Here is a 13,807-nt window from a genome sequence, read left to right as displayed (position 1 = left end):
GTGGACTTACATTTTTTAAGGGCACCCGGTGCTGGGGGATTTTGGGGCACACTCGCCATGTTCTCATGTGACCTCCTAGGCTGAGTCACAACAGGTATCTCCAAATGAAATTTGGAGGGTAGCTACTGGGAAGTCATTGCACACTTTTGCTAGGCATTATCACTTGGATGTCAGGCCTCCATGTGCTTTGGTGAGAGTGTTCTATGAGTGAAGCTCTCCAGGTCCCACCCAAGTTAAGGGGAGCTTAGGCACATCCCAGGAGTCTGGACTTATTCAGGGACAGGAAAATTGGCTCTTACCAATTAATTTTCATTTCTTTAGTACCATAGATCAGTCCAGAGACCTGCCCGTTTACTACAGGAGAGAGTCTGCCACTCGTACTGTTGCTTTGTATATAGTGCGGAGTTGTTGGAGGTTTTCATTGGTGATTGCTTATGTTACATTTTCCATTGTCATTTTGGATAACTTCAACTTCCTCCAGCTTGTTGGACGGGAGAGAGTTTGCTGCTTAGAAGTTAATGGTTGTTGCTGTCATCTTGGCTTGGGTACAGGTCAATACCAAGGGATGAGGGTCTGCAGGTGGCACACTGGGTTATGTACTGTGTCAGTGAAACTTTCTCTGTCTCCTGCTGGCAGGGAGGCAAAACCCAGGAGTCTGGACTGATCTGTGGTACTACAGGAATAAAAATTAGCATGTAAGAACCAATTTTCCTTTTCTACAGATTAATTACCCTGTTTGAAAAATACCTTTTCATAAGAAAGAATCTAACATAACAAAACAACACCCCTCAATTCAACCGAACACAACTCAACTCAGCACAACGGTGTGTAAGGATTTTGAATAGCCCACATTATTTGCAATGTATGCATGTACTTTTAGCGGTCGGAAATAATACAGCTTTCAGGTGAGGTAGATGGGTCCAAAGAAAGGCGCCAATAGGCTGGTTTTGGCCTGAGGACCATAGTTTCCACCCCTGTTTTAGCCTGTGTATATTACATCCAATTTTCAAAGGCAAATGACCCATGTAGGGAAAAATTGTAGATAAGAGTTTGGGAGATGTAGGCAAGGAACTAACTCTGCCTTCTTTTTACTGGACCACAGGTGAATACATCGTTGGAGGTTAAACAGGTGGATTACAAATCTCCAGATATTCAACGGGATGAGTTGGTAGGTGGACTGGGGACAGAGAAGAGGACATGGAGAAATTAGGGGCAAAGTTATAGTATTCTGAACTCAACCCTGCAGTAGTTGATGGTGGTGGAAGGATTGTTGGATCCTTTTTGTAAGACTATATCCAGAGAATTAACCGTGCAACCAGAGTTATTTGGAGGTGTTGCTCTCACCTGACCAGTGGCCTCCTTGCTTCTTAAGCTGCCATTGCTGTTTTGTCCTCAGCCAATCTGGATCAACAGGGACATTCCATTAGCTGACAGGCAGAGACCAACAGTGATATGCATCGTCACGCCATCCAATGATGTCATCTGCAAAGCTCTATCTTATACTCCTTTCCTCATTGGCCCTTTTTTCCTACCAGTTGATCTCCTGGTCTTAGTGAGCAATGCTCCACAGGAGCTAGCCATGTAGGGCACTGGAATTAAGTCTCCACCAGGCTTTAAATGGCAAAGGTTTCAGTTTAAGCCCAGGACACAACTGAAACCATTGAACCACCGTTCCAGACTATGTCTTAACCACTGTGTCATGACACACCAGTGTGTCACCAAGCACTCGCAAGTGTGTTGTCACACTTCCCGGTCCCCCACTGGCCCAGCTGCTCCACCTGCCCCAGCATGATACAAACTCTTCCTCCACCCGGATTTAAAATGCTGATAGCCTGGGTGGAACATGGCAGGAGAGCTAGAAGAAGCACTCAGCAGCACTAGCATCATGGTCTCTTCTTCCTGCCCCCGCAGCCTAGAAGAGAAATAACCATGCTCATGGGAAGAAGAGACATGCTGAGTTATAAGTGTGTGCAGCATCGGCCCAGAGTGAAAAGAGGAGCAACATGAAGCCTTGCGCCGATGGGAAGAGGAGTAGGCTGCTGCTACCACCAGTTTTTCTTCAGTGGGGAGAGAGCAAGAGTGAGCGAGCATGTGTGTTTGGGACCCTGTGTGTGTGAATGTATGAAAATGTGTGACTGACAGCCCATGTGGTGTATGTGAGAGAGAGCACATATTTAAGTGTGTGACTGAGAGCCTGTGTGGTATATGTGAGAGAGAGCACGTATTTAAGTGTGTGACTGAGAGCCCATGTGGTATATGTGAGAGAGAGCACGTATTTAAGTGTGTGACTGAGAGCCCGTGTGGTGTATGTGAGAGAGAGCACGTATTTAAGTGTGTGACTGAGAGCCCGTGTGGTGTATGTGAGAGAGAGCACGTATTTAAGTGTGTGACTGAGAGCCTGTGTGTGTGTATGTGTGTGACTGAGAGCCTGTTTGGGTGAAAGTATGTGTGTGTCTGTGTGTGATTGAGATCCTTTGTGTGTGATTGCGAGCCTGTATGTATGAGAGAGAGCATGAGTATGTATGATTAAGAGTCCCCCCACCCTCCTAATTCACAACAATCTCAGGGCACCTGGAAATGAAATGTTCCCAGGAATGGAGAGCAGGGAATTTTTTTTATCCTTATTATTTTTATGGTCTTTTGTGTCTGCTGTTTTGAAATGTTTTATTGGTGTCTGGAAATTTTGTATATGAGTTTTTAATTACTGGATATTCCATTTGTAACTCTTAACTGGGTTTTTAATCCCAAGGGCACACAAGCTAATTTATTTCTCTTCAGGGACTGTTCCAGTTAGCAAATTCCATCCCATGCTTAACTCTTAATCCCTCGGGGGGGATTCTTTTTAATGGGGGTAAGCTCTAGCCTGGATGACGTTGTGCTGCTCCCAGTGTGTATGTAAACTGTAAGTGCATCTCATGAGGGGACAGGACCAGGATCTGCCTGTGAAAATAAGAGTTTACTGATTATAATCATAAATTAAGTCCATTGTCCAGAAGAGTGAATTTGCATCTGACTCGTAGTACATGAATGATTTGACTCTGTGGCTTAGGTGTCCTTTAGTCAGACCTCTGGGTAAAGCCCCGTGGTGATTTTAATTGTACGAAGCTCATCAGGTGGCCATCGGGGAATCCTAGTGGAGGAGTCCCAACTTCCCAGCAAGTCGTTTTCTTCTCGGATACCCCACCCGTCCTGGTCCCAGAGGTGTGGAGATCCGGGTGGGGTCTCCCGATCTTGTTCGTCCATCCTTACTTGTATCGGGGGGGGGGGGGAAGGTCGAGTGGAAACAGGCAAGTTCTCAGCCCTGGAATCCCAGTGGGGAGGGGGAACCAAAAGTCTCTCCACGCTGTTCGTCGAAAAAATACTTCAAAAGTTAAACTGGATACATCTTCTGCCCTCACCATCTCTCCCAGCAGGATCCGTCTTTGCTGCTTGCACACCTAGCATTTAGAGTGAACTCACAGGTCTTTGATCCTCTAGTGAGAGCTTTTTTCCTCATGAGGGTTTCAGGCGTGAAAATCTATCTCTCTGCAAATTAGTAGGAGAGGGGCCCTCTGGCAGGAAGTGCGTGACGAGGTGTCACCTCGAAATGAAACTCCATTTGAGTGAAGCTGGGAGGCCTCACCAGAATGTAAAACAAACATCCTTGCGCTTCAAAGGCTTCCTCAGACTGATCCCAAAGTGTTCTAAAATGGCCAAGCTAAATAGTGTTCAGCATCCAATCCAGACCCTCCAGGTGGGAGGGACTGAGTGTTGCGCTGCGGTGGAAGGGAGCGCTAGGGGGCGCTCCCCAGAGCGGGACGAAGGATGTGTGCCCTTGCGACAAGACTAAACCTAGCCTGGTACTGGAGCTTGGAAGTCCGCAGACGAGACGTGGGGTTTGGAACACAGGGAACGAGACAAGGCGAGCAAGGTCCCTCAGGCGCCCTACACAGCTGGACCACGCTGTCCTCTGCGCGCCCACTCAGCCGGATGGCTGGTCACGGACCACAAGAGGAGTGAGCAAGCTCTGGACATGGACACAGGTCAGGACAAGTTACCCCTTGGATCTTCCAGAGTCGGAACAGGAACAGACTTTAAAACCACGGAATTTGGAACCGTAATCTCGGATCAAGTAAAAGCAAGGAATCTCCGGAGGCACAGGGACTCAGGACCTGGGACAAGATGGAGACATCAGGACTGGAACAGCGGAAGCCAGGCAGGGAGGAGAAGCTCCCAGGAGGACTAGCTCCTTGCCAAGGCGACGATGGACTGGCTGAAGGGCCCTTTTGTAGGGCTGAACCAGGAACGCCCAGGGAGGAGTCTCCAGAGGACCACACCTGCGCTATCCCTTTAAGAAGAGAAAGGAGGCGTGGCCTCGCCCCTTAGGGGAAGGGGCAGTAGCAAGGAGAGCGGCCATGCTGCCGCGCCGGGAGAAGCAGGCCCTGAGGCGTCGGAGCGGCTCCTGCCGTGAAGAGAAGGAGGGTGGCTCCTGCTGCTGAAGAGGAGCTCCAAAGCGGCCCACCAGCCACGGAAGAGACCGGTTGGCGGCTCCACGCTGCAGGAAAGGCCCTGGCTTCTGCGGCCTCTGGGCCCAGCTGCGGGAGGACCGCAACACTGAGGGATGGATGGCTCCTTCAATGTGTGTGTCTATACAGGGCCAGTGACATCTGGTGGCCAGACCGGGGGAGGGGGGGGGGGGGGAAGGAATTTGCCACACATTCATCAGCTGTTTTGAAATAATCTGTTCTTTTTATTCTTTTGGTTTTACTGCTTTGATTTTATGTTTCTTGATTTGTTTTATAAGGATGTGTGATGTTTCTTTTTTCCTTTGTTACACTGCATACAGAGACTCTGGCTTGTTGCAGTTTCCAATTCAGTTTTTTCTGCATGCTTCTTGTTATGCGTTTTGGTCTCTTTATTCTATGTTAGGTGAGGGTCAGCACGTGATTCAGGTGAGGTTTCCTGCTGGCGTGTAGTTTCTGTGTCGGGCTCTATAGCAGCCTGACTTGGTCCGTTTTCCTAATAGGAGGTGTATTGGTGTCTTAAGGCCTAGTGTAATATTTTCAGTGTTGCCTTTTCTTAGGTAAAGTAGTTACTGTTTGAGTGCTGGAAATTGGTGCTTTTCTGGTATGGGAGGTTTACTATTTATGTAATTTCTGTTCAGAGAGAGTTCTCTTATCTTTCCCTTGTGCCATTCTTAACAATAAAAGTAGTACTGAGCCTTTTCTTATATTTCCGCCGTAGATTGTAATGAGCAGTGTACCGTACCCGTGGGCGTTGTCCATCAGGTGGGTCACAATGGGGAAAAGGTTGAGAACCACTAATCGGGAAAATTGTGGAGAAACACAGTGGCTCCAAGGACCAGAGACACAGTTATAAGACCCATCTGCAGGCAGCTGGCGCTGGCCGGAGATAACTTTTGTCTGTAAGTTAAGTGGAGGCAAATTGGATTCAGCTGACGTGACTACACCCAGTTGGAGGAATCGGAAATGCTGTGGCCCTCGGTCGCAACTGAGCTGGAAGACCTGCCCATGGAGCTGCTGACCTGTCTTATGTGCACGTTTGAAGAGGAGCTTTCACAGCCCGATTATGCATCTGGTGTCAGATTCAGATCTGGAACAGGAGGAGAAATACAGACTTTCTGATGTGCCTTAACCAGGTCCCTTAATCAAATAAGTGCTTACTCTTGAACCGGCCAGATTCCCTAATCAAATTACCCACTAAAGGTAAAGGGTATGTCTGATCCGTCCTGCCCTGGGGAGAAATGGTTTTACTAGAGTTCGACAACCCTGATAAAAGAGCTATAGCCAGGACCTTCAGCTGGCTCCTAAACTAAGAAGCTAACACACTGCCTGTTCCCAAAGTAGAACAGAGTTGAATCTGTCTAGAAAAAGCCGTTCCAGTAGATGGCTCCTTGGGCAGTAGAAGGTGGGGACGAAGTGAATGCCCACATGAGCCAGCATGACTGTCAGCTACACAGACCTGCCACTAGCGCGGCAGCTAACCCCTGACCTATTTGTAGAACCAAAAAGGCACAAGTGAGGCTGGGTCCTAGACAGCATTAGATTTGTAAATATCAAACATGTTTTTGTTAAGAAAGCATTTCAGAAGAGAGTCATTCGGATCAATGTGCAGAACGGTGCTGCAATAAAGAGGTTCAGCCAGTGAAGGCGTTTGTGAAAAGCATGGTTTGTGTTTGATCCAGAGCCTCAGGATCAGTCCTAAGAGGAGTCACGGGAAAAGTCGGCAGACATCGTTGGGTTTTTTTCAGAGCAGTGATGTTATGATGATCAAGCATTAAAGATCTGGAACAAACATGCAGTCACCATTTTGTCCTGAATCCATCAAAGAAGATCCTTTTGAACCACTGAATTGAGTATTATTGTATTTTTTTGAAAATTAAATGTGTTTGTGTCACCAGCGAGAAACACAAATGAGATATAAGCTCTGGATGCTGTTGAATGTTTTATCCCGTTCTCAAGGAGAAAGTTGTGATAAGGACTATTTCAAGTTTTTTATCAACATCAGTTCAGCATTTCCTATTAATGAGGAAAAAGTATTACAAATGTGCCTAGAATTTAACAAATGAGGCTGAATTCACTTGGTGTCAAAAGGGCAATGGACTTCAAAAAAATCTGAGAGATGATTTATGAAATAAGAACATAAGAAGTGCCAAACTGGGTCAGACCAAGATTCTTCGAGCCCCAAATCCTGTCTGACAGTGGCCAATCTGGGATCCCAAAGAATAGATCTATTTCCTGTTACTCATTCCCAGGGATAGTGGTGGCTTTCTCCATTCTACCTGGCTGATAACGTGTTGTCCAAACCTCTTTTAAACCCTGCTCTGCTCGTCGCCTTAACCACATCCTCCAGCAACAGGTTCCACAGCTTGACAGTGCGCTGAGTGAAAAAGGACTTTCTGTGATTTGTTTTGGAGTTATTTTAGTAAATAATCGTCCTTTATTTCGCCGTTCCACCCCACTCATGATTTTATAAACTTCTATCATGTCCCCTCTCAGCTCCTCATTGGAGAGATGTTCCATCTCCTCTATCCCCTTTGTCACCCTCCTCTGCCCCTTTTCTAGTTCCACTATGCCTTTTCGAGACGGTGCGACGAGATCGGCACACGATACAAGTGTGGTCACAGCATGGATTGACAGAGGCAGTGGGATGATTTCCATTTTATTCTCCATTTTTTTTTTTGGATGATTCTTAACATTCTCTTTCCTTTTTTGACTGCCGCTGCGCACTGAGCTGAGGATTTCAAAGTATTTCCCACAAGGACTCAGAGGTCCTTTTCCTGGGTGGTGATTTCTAATACAGAACCCAGCATCGTGTAGCTGTAGTTGGGATTATTTTTCCCTATGTACAACATTTTGCCTTTCCCAGTACGTACCCAGCTCAGTCCAGACTCCTGGGTTTAGCTTCCCTTCCAGCAGATGGAGACCGAGAAGGCTTAATAGGCACCGCCTCTTAAGCCGGTGTGCCACCTGCATCTCCTCAGTATTTCTCTGTCTCCAGCAGATGGAGGTGGTGCAAACCCTGTGGCTCTGAACCCGAGTAAAAAAAATAGAAAAAGAGAGATTTGAGTAAAAAAAAAAAAAAAAAAAAAAAAAAGTAGGAGATTCCTCCCAGGGGGGTGGCAGGTCCTGGTGGGACCATCCCCCCTGGTAGTAGGTTGAGGAAGAGCAGGGGTTGGGAAGTCAAAATTGCCCTTTTGGTGCACCAGGGGTGACAGCCGGTGTTCCGGCTCCCTGCCTTTCAGTGAGGATCATTAGAAGCCTCTGCCGCCCTTCAGGGAGGTAATTTTTTTCGCTTGCTTCATAAAGTTAAAAAAAAAAAAAAAAGAACAAAAGCGGTGGTATCTTTTGGTTGCTTGCCCCATCACAGGTAGAGGCAGGAGGCAGGACGCTCAGGCAGTTTCGTTGTCGCGGCTCCCGGCTTCTGATCTCACTTGCACTTGTCGGTGCCTGCCATGTGGTCAGAGTAGCACCAGGTCATGCCGCATGCAAGCCGCAGCTCTGCCTGTGGAGAGCAATCTTCGCGGCTCTCCTTGGCCGGTCAGTGCTCCCGCTGCCTCTTCGGGGGGAGGGTTCATCACAGGGTGCTGCAGCGGCATCGATTAAGCAGCACGGCCCTGCAGGTTGCCAGCTGCTCTGGAGGATGAGGACAATCCGCTCCCGCTAAGCGTGGGAATGGCGGCCATCTTGAAAACTTTTAAGGCTGCTGAGGGGAGAGTGGCAGTGGGAGGGGGATCTCCCTCCAGCACTGTCGCCAGCTGATTTGAGCCCCATCAAGATCCGGGAGGCCCTAGAGGAGCAGTCGCGTGAAGACCCTGATCCCCTGGAGGGGGATTTGGGGGGGTCCTTCTTGTTTTTCCCAGGATTTTGTGCTTTTACTGCACAAAGCATATTTGGCCAGTAAGTCCAAGTGGAGTTGCTCCCCCAGGTGTAGGCTTTCAGAGGGGCCACCTAGGAAAGTGCCCAGATGGTCGGAGACATCGGGGGCCACAAGAATCCGGAAAGTCAGAGGTCCAGCGGTGCGGGGAACCACAGATGACTTTCCTCGGAAGACTCCGACCATGGGGTGCCCTTGGGAGATGGTCTTCCTGGTGCCTCCCCTCCTTTCAGTGGTCAGGATCAAGAGGAGGATCCTGGGAAGGTTCCTTCTGTGGAAGGGGATGATCCTAAGGTTAAACTTGCAGTGTATAGTCCCCTGAAGCTGGGCCACCTACCAAATCTTCTAAGACAGGGCCTATATTTTCAGATCAAGCAGATCGCTTTTGTCTAGCAGCTTGGCTTTTGAAAGGAGGCAATTAAGGAAGAAAGGATATCCGGAGGATGTTATTTCTACTCTCCTACAAGCTCGCAAGACCTCCACTACCTTGGCATTTGTCCGGGTTTGGAGAGTCTTCGAGTCTTGGTTTATGGAACAGGGGGTTATTCCTCAGCAAGCTTCAGTGGCGCAGATTCTGGCCTTTTTACAAAGAGGCCTAACGAAAGGTTTATCCTTTAGTTCCCTGAAAGTGCAGGTCTTGACTTTGGGCTGCTTATGGGGCAAGATTCATGGAGCAACTCTAGCTGCACAAACGAATGGAGTGTGTTTTCTTTGTGGGGTGAAGCATTTGAAACCCCCCCCCCCTGTTCGTAAGGTTTATCCTTCTTGGAGCCTTAATTTGGTGCACAGGGGTATGTGTGAGGCACCTTTTGAGCCTCTTAAGAGAGCCACCATAAAAGATCTGACTTTGAAGGTGGTTTTCTTGGTAGCGATTTGTTCAGCCAGAAGGGTGTCTGAGCTTCAAGCCCTATCATGCAGGGAACCTTTTTTGCGGACTTCAAATTGCGGAGTTTCACTCAGGATGGTTCCGTCTTTTCTGCCGAATGTAGTTTCAGCATTCCACTTGTCAGTCAATGGAGCTTCCGGCTTTTACGAATCTGGAGACTGATACACCTCATGCAAGGGAATTGAGACGTCTGTATGTCAGAAAGGCCTTATTGTGGTCACTAATGGTTTCCAGCTATCGGATCACCTTTTTGTGCTATGAAGTGGTGCAAAGAAGGGTCAAAAAGTGACAAAAGGCCACAATAGCACATGGTTGAAGGAGGCCATTGGTTCCACATATATCTGTCGCAGTTGCCCTGTTCTGGAGGGGTTAAGAACTCATTCTACCTGTTCGCAGGTGGCTTCCTAGGCCGAGTGCCAACTGGTTTCACCACAGGAGATTTGCAGGGCAGCTACTTTGAAGTCTTTGCATACCTTTGCCAGACACTACCAACTGGACGTCCAGGCTCCGGACAACAACAACTTTGGTAGACGTATTCTTCGAGCGGGACTCTCACAGTCCCACCCAGGTTAGGGAGTTCTTACCTGCTAATTTTCATTCCTGTAGTACCACAAATCAGTCCAGAATCCCACCCAGGGGGAAGAGGAGCTTTGGAGAGTCCACTTGATCTGTCTTCTTTAATAGTTCTGATTGGATCTGAAGACTGCCAAAGGTTTCTTATTAATCCTGTCATGATGTATTCTAAATTTAATTAGAGTTCTTAATTACGAGTTTTTCTTGTCCTCTGCTCGTACCGGGGGATATAGTAGAGTTAATTGGTTAGAAATCGTTTTTAATTAAGTATTTTTTGCTTGGGTACTGATTAATACTGAGGAGATGCAGGTGGCACACTGGGTTAAGAGGCGGTGCCTACGAAACTTTGTCTCCATCTGCTGGAGGGGAGGCAAAACCCAGGTGTCTGGACTGATCTGTGGTACTACAGGAGCGAAAATGAACAGGTAAGAACCAATTTTTCTTTTCCAAATTAAATGTCATCTGCCATTTTCAAGCCCAGACTCCTAGTTTTGCAAGGTCCTTCTCAATTCCTCACAATCTGCTGCTATTTCAGCCACTTTGACTAATTTAATGTCTCCAGTGACCTCTCTGTGACCAAGGCCAAGGGCCTTTACTCAGCTTTCACCCTCCTTGACTTATCTGCTGCTCTTGATACTGTTGATCACCGTCTACTGTTTGACATAACTTGACTGGATTTCAGGACTCTGTTCTATCCTGGTTTTCTTTTTAATTCTCCTATCATAATTCTACTGTATCCTCCAGGATTCTTCCTCCACCGCTATTGGTCAGTGTGCCTTAAAAATCTGTTCTGGGCCCTCTTCTCTTTTCTATCTATACTTCTTCCCTTGGCGCTTTGATCTCCTCACATCTATGCTGTCGACTCCCAGATCTACCTCACTACACCATAAATTTCACCACAAATCCAGTCCCAAATTACAGCCTACCTGTCTGACATTACCACCTAGATGTCCTGCTACCACCTTAAATAATATGGCCAAGACAGAACTTCTTGTTTTCTCCCCAAAACCTGCTTTCTCTCTTCCCTCTCCTTCTCCCGGTTCTCTTGGCCTAGCATGGCACCTCTTATGTTCTTATGATCACCTCATTCTTTTTTACCTGAAAACCCAATTGGCTTGTAGCACTCGAGAACTAGTTTCCTAACTCTCATTTACCTCTCCCTAATTTTGTCTTCAAAACATGTTGCTGACATGTATGTCTGTACCTCACCTCTTTCTACGTCTCTTGCCCCCTCTCTCCAGGAGCCAGAAACGTTGCTGAGATTCAACAGAGGTGCTCTGATTGGCCTGCTAGTAGTTGCAGTTGCTGTGGCAATGGTAATCATCATTAGCCTGCTACTGGTTCGCCGGAAACCCTATGGCACTATCAGTCACGGCATCGTAGAGGTAAGGCATCCCTATCCATAAGGCCACTGGTTTTCTGAAATTCTGGCTGCAGAATCCTCCTTCTATCCCTACGGATTCTCCAGAAAATTAGGACCTTGCTGCTGCTCTTCCAAGAGAGGGTGAGGGAGGGAATTGAGAAGCAAGGAGGGGATGGGAAGGGATGAAAGGATGAAAGTGAAGGAAGAGGGATGGAAATATGAGAGAGGACGGGATTATAGATAGCTGAGGGAAGGGTTGTGAGATGAGATGGGAATGTGGAGGGATAAGATAAGACTAAGGACTTGAGGGGAGGGAGAAGAAAGGAAGGGACGAAGGGCTGAGAGGAGTGAAATATGAAAAGACTGCAACAGTGGAAGATAAGGTTGGGTAAGAAGAGGGAAGGGATGGAAGGGTGAGAGGGAATGAACAATGAATGATTAAAGGGTAAAGAAAAAGGAAGAGAATGGAAGAGCAGTGGCTCCTTTGAGATGAAGAGAAATAGCCTTTAGTTAGAGAGTGGAAGTGGACAAATGAAAGGGAATAAACATCTCCCCAAAGTGAGAAAAATGAATTGGAAGCTTGATAGATGTTTTTATATTGCATATATAATTATATGCAAGTTTATTTAAATGTTAGACAGAATTACCGCAGGACTTTCTAACCGTTACCACAAAACCTACTTATGAGCAACTACAGACGACTCGTGGTCTCGCCTTCCTGCTTACGTCAAAGGCAGGTAGAGTTAGCAGATGCTTCTCTTTAACCAAACTACCCCTCTCGTCTGGAGTCAAGAAATGGGAATGGCGAGACTTGCTGGGACTGGTGCTACCGGTGTAACCAGCCCTCTGCTCTCTCCTGGCAGGTGGACCCCATGATCAGCCCAGAGGAACGCCAGCTCAGCAAGATGCAGAACCATGGCTACGAGAACCCCACCTACAAGTTCTTCGAGGAGATGAACTGAGCTCTGGAGGGGAGGAGGAAGGGGGCATGAGGGACTGGGGCATTTCCATGGCAACATGGAGCAGGGGGGGGGGCCATACCACCTCTTCCGCCTCCACCTCGGAGAAGGTGGTATACAGAGGAACAACGTCTGCACAGTGCTGTCCACCAATGGGCTTCCACCTCCCAGCCGGCCGCCATTTTGCCGCCGCTGTGTAATTCAACCCCGCAGATGGGGTTTGTACGTAATCCTATTATTATTATTATTATTATTATTAATGTTATTTATTAGTTTGTATTCTGCATCCTATTGTCCGTTAAGAGAAGTACGGCTTTGGCCTGGCTAGGGAAGCTCCTCGTGTTGTTACTTTCACGGTACCTCCACCTCATCCCGATCTGCCTCCTTCCCACGAATGTCATGTGACCATACAATGGTCTTTAACGTGAAGTGCTGAGCTGGAGCCAGAAGGCAAAGTGTCTCGGAAGAACTGGATCAAAGAGAAGGCAAGAAGGGGTCGTATCCTGGGGGGGCTGATGTCCCAGGATCCTAATTCCTACCTAGCAAGTATCCATTATTAACGTTAACATGCAGTCTCATGCAAGCCTGTGTCACTAATCTCAGACATTACAATGGAATTGCACTTATTCCTCCCTTCAGCGACCTCACACACACCGCACGGGAGTCTCACTCACTCCTCTGATCTCTGACCTCGGACTCTGCAGTGGAGTCTGTCTCACTCCTCCCATCATCAGCCTCTCATCCCTTCTATTATTGTCCTCACACACACTACGATGGAATCTCTTGCACTCACTCCTCCCATTACTGACCTCGCCCACTGCCATGAAGTCTCATTCATTTCTCCTATCACTGATCTTGCAAACTGCGCTGGAGTGCATCCCTGCTTTCTATCACATTATCTATTGTCTTAACTGTTTTAGTATCTCAGACATCCAAGCTACGCACATTCCCCCCCCCCCCCTGTCCTGTCCATCAGAACTATCTGCAGACCTTAAACCCCAAATCTGCAAAGACTCCCAGTCCCCCCTGAGAGACGTGAAACCGCAGTACACCGTAGAACATGAATACATCTGCAGCTGCATTCCTCCCATGCACGAGCCGCGGCTGCATGCTGTACTGCAGTTTCGCTATTGTATCTCACAGTCTTGGATTCATTTTCAGTTACAGTCTTTGTGGATCAGATGGACCACAGTAAATGGGTTTTGTTTTATGCCACTTTCAGCCCTGCTGTCATAATCTTGGTTAAAATGAATTTCCTGTTATAGTGACATTTTAAAATTTGTAAGCAGTGCTGGGGGGAAATCAGATAATTCTGTTGGCATTTGAAAGAAAATAATCTTTAAAATCACTTTTTTGTTTTGATTTTTATTTCACTTCAGAGATATTAGCATTTTAAACTTTCTGAACATTTGTTCTTAGCCACTCAAATCATCTTAAGGCATATTTACTAGAGTGTGGGTACTCCTGCTGTTAACATGCATGTTTGTTGCTGCAGGCCTGTTTTTTTCCAGTGGGATTGATTCACTAAATAACACGCAGATTACTGTGCTTTAGTGACTATGGTGAAATTACTTCTTACATGATAATTTCCTTTCCTTGATTCCAATCAGACCGGTCCAGACAAATGGGTTATGCTCACCAACCAGCAGA

General features: G+C 47.2%; 1 protein-coding gene across 4 annotated transcripts in view; it reads left to right on the top strand.

The window, feature by feature from the left end:
• Positions 1 to 13,505, top strand: part of APLP1 (amyloid beta precursor like protein 1) — a 141,633-nt gene extending 128,128 nt beyond the window's left edge. For 2 of the 4 annotated variants that reach the window (XM_029576077.1, XM_029576078.1), the window contains 3 exons: positions 1,103 to 1,168; positions 11,077 to 11,220; positions 12,062 to 13,505. In XM_029576077.1, coding sequence (XP_029431937.1) covers positions 1,103 to 1,168; positions 11,077 to 11,220; positions 12,062 to 12,160 — 309 coding nt within the window. In that variant the 3' untranslated portion in view covers positions 12,161 to 13,505. The remainder of the gene's footprint in view (positions 1 to 1,102; positions 1,169 to 11,076; positions 11,221 to 12,061) is intronic. The other 2 variants (XM_029576079.1, XM_029576080.1) reach the window with 1 other exon arrangement.
• The last annotated feature ends 302 nt before the right edge of the window (positions 13,506 to 13,807 follow it).

The sequence above is a fragment of the Rhinatrema bivittatum genome, chromosome 14 (genome assembly GCF_901001135.1).
Source record: "Rhinatrema bivittatum chromosome 14, aRhiBiv1.1, whole genome shotgun sequence".
NCBI lineage: Eukaryota > Metazoa > Chordata > Amphibia > Gymnophiona > Rhinatrematidae > Rhinatrema > Rhinatrema bivittatum.
This window is presented reverse-complemented; position numbering and strand designations above follow the sequence as displayed.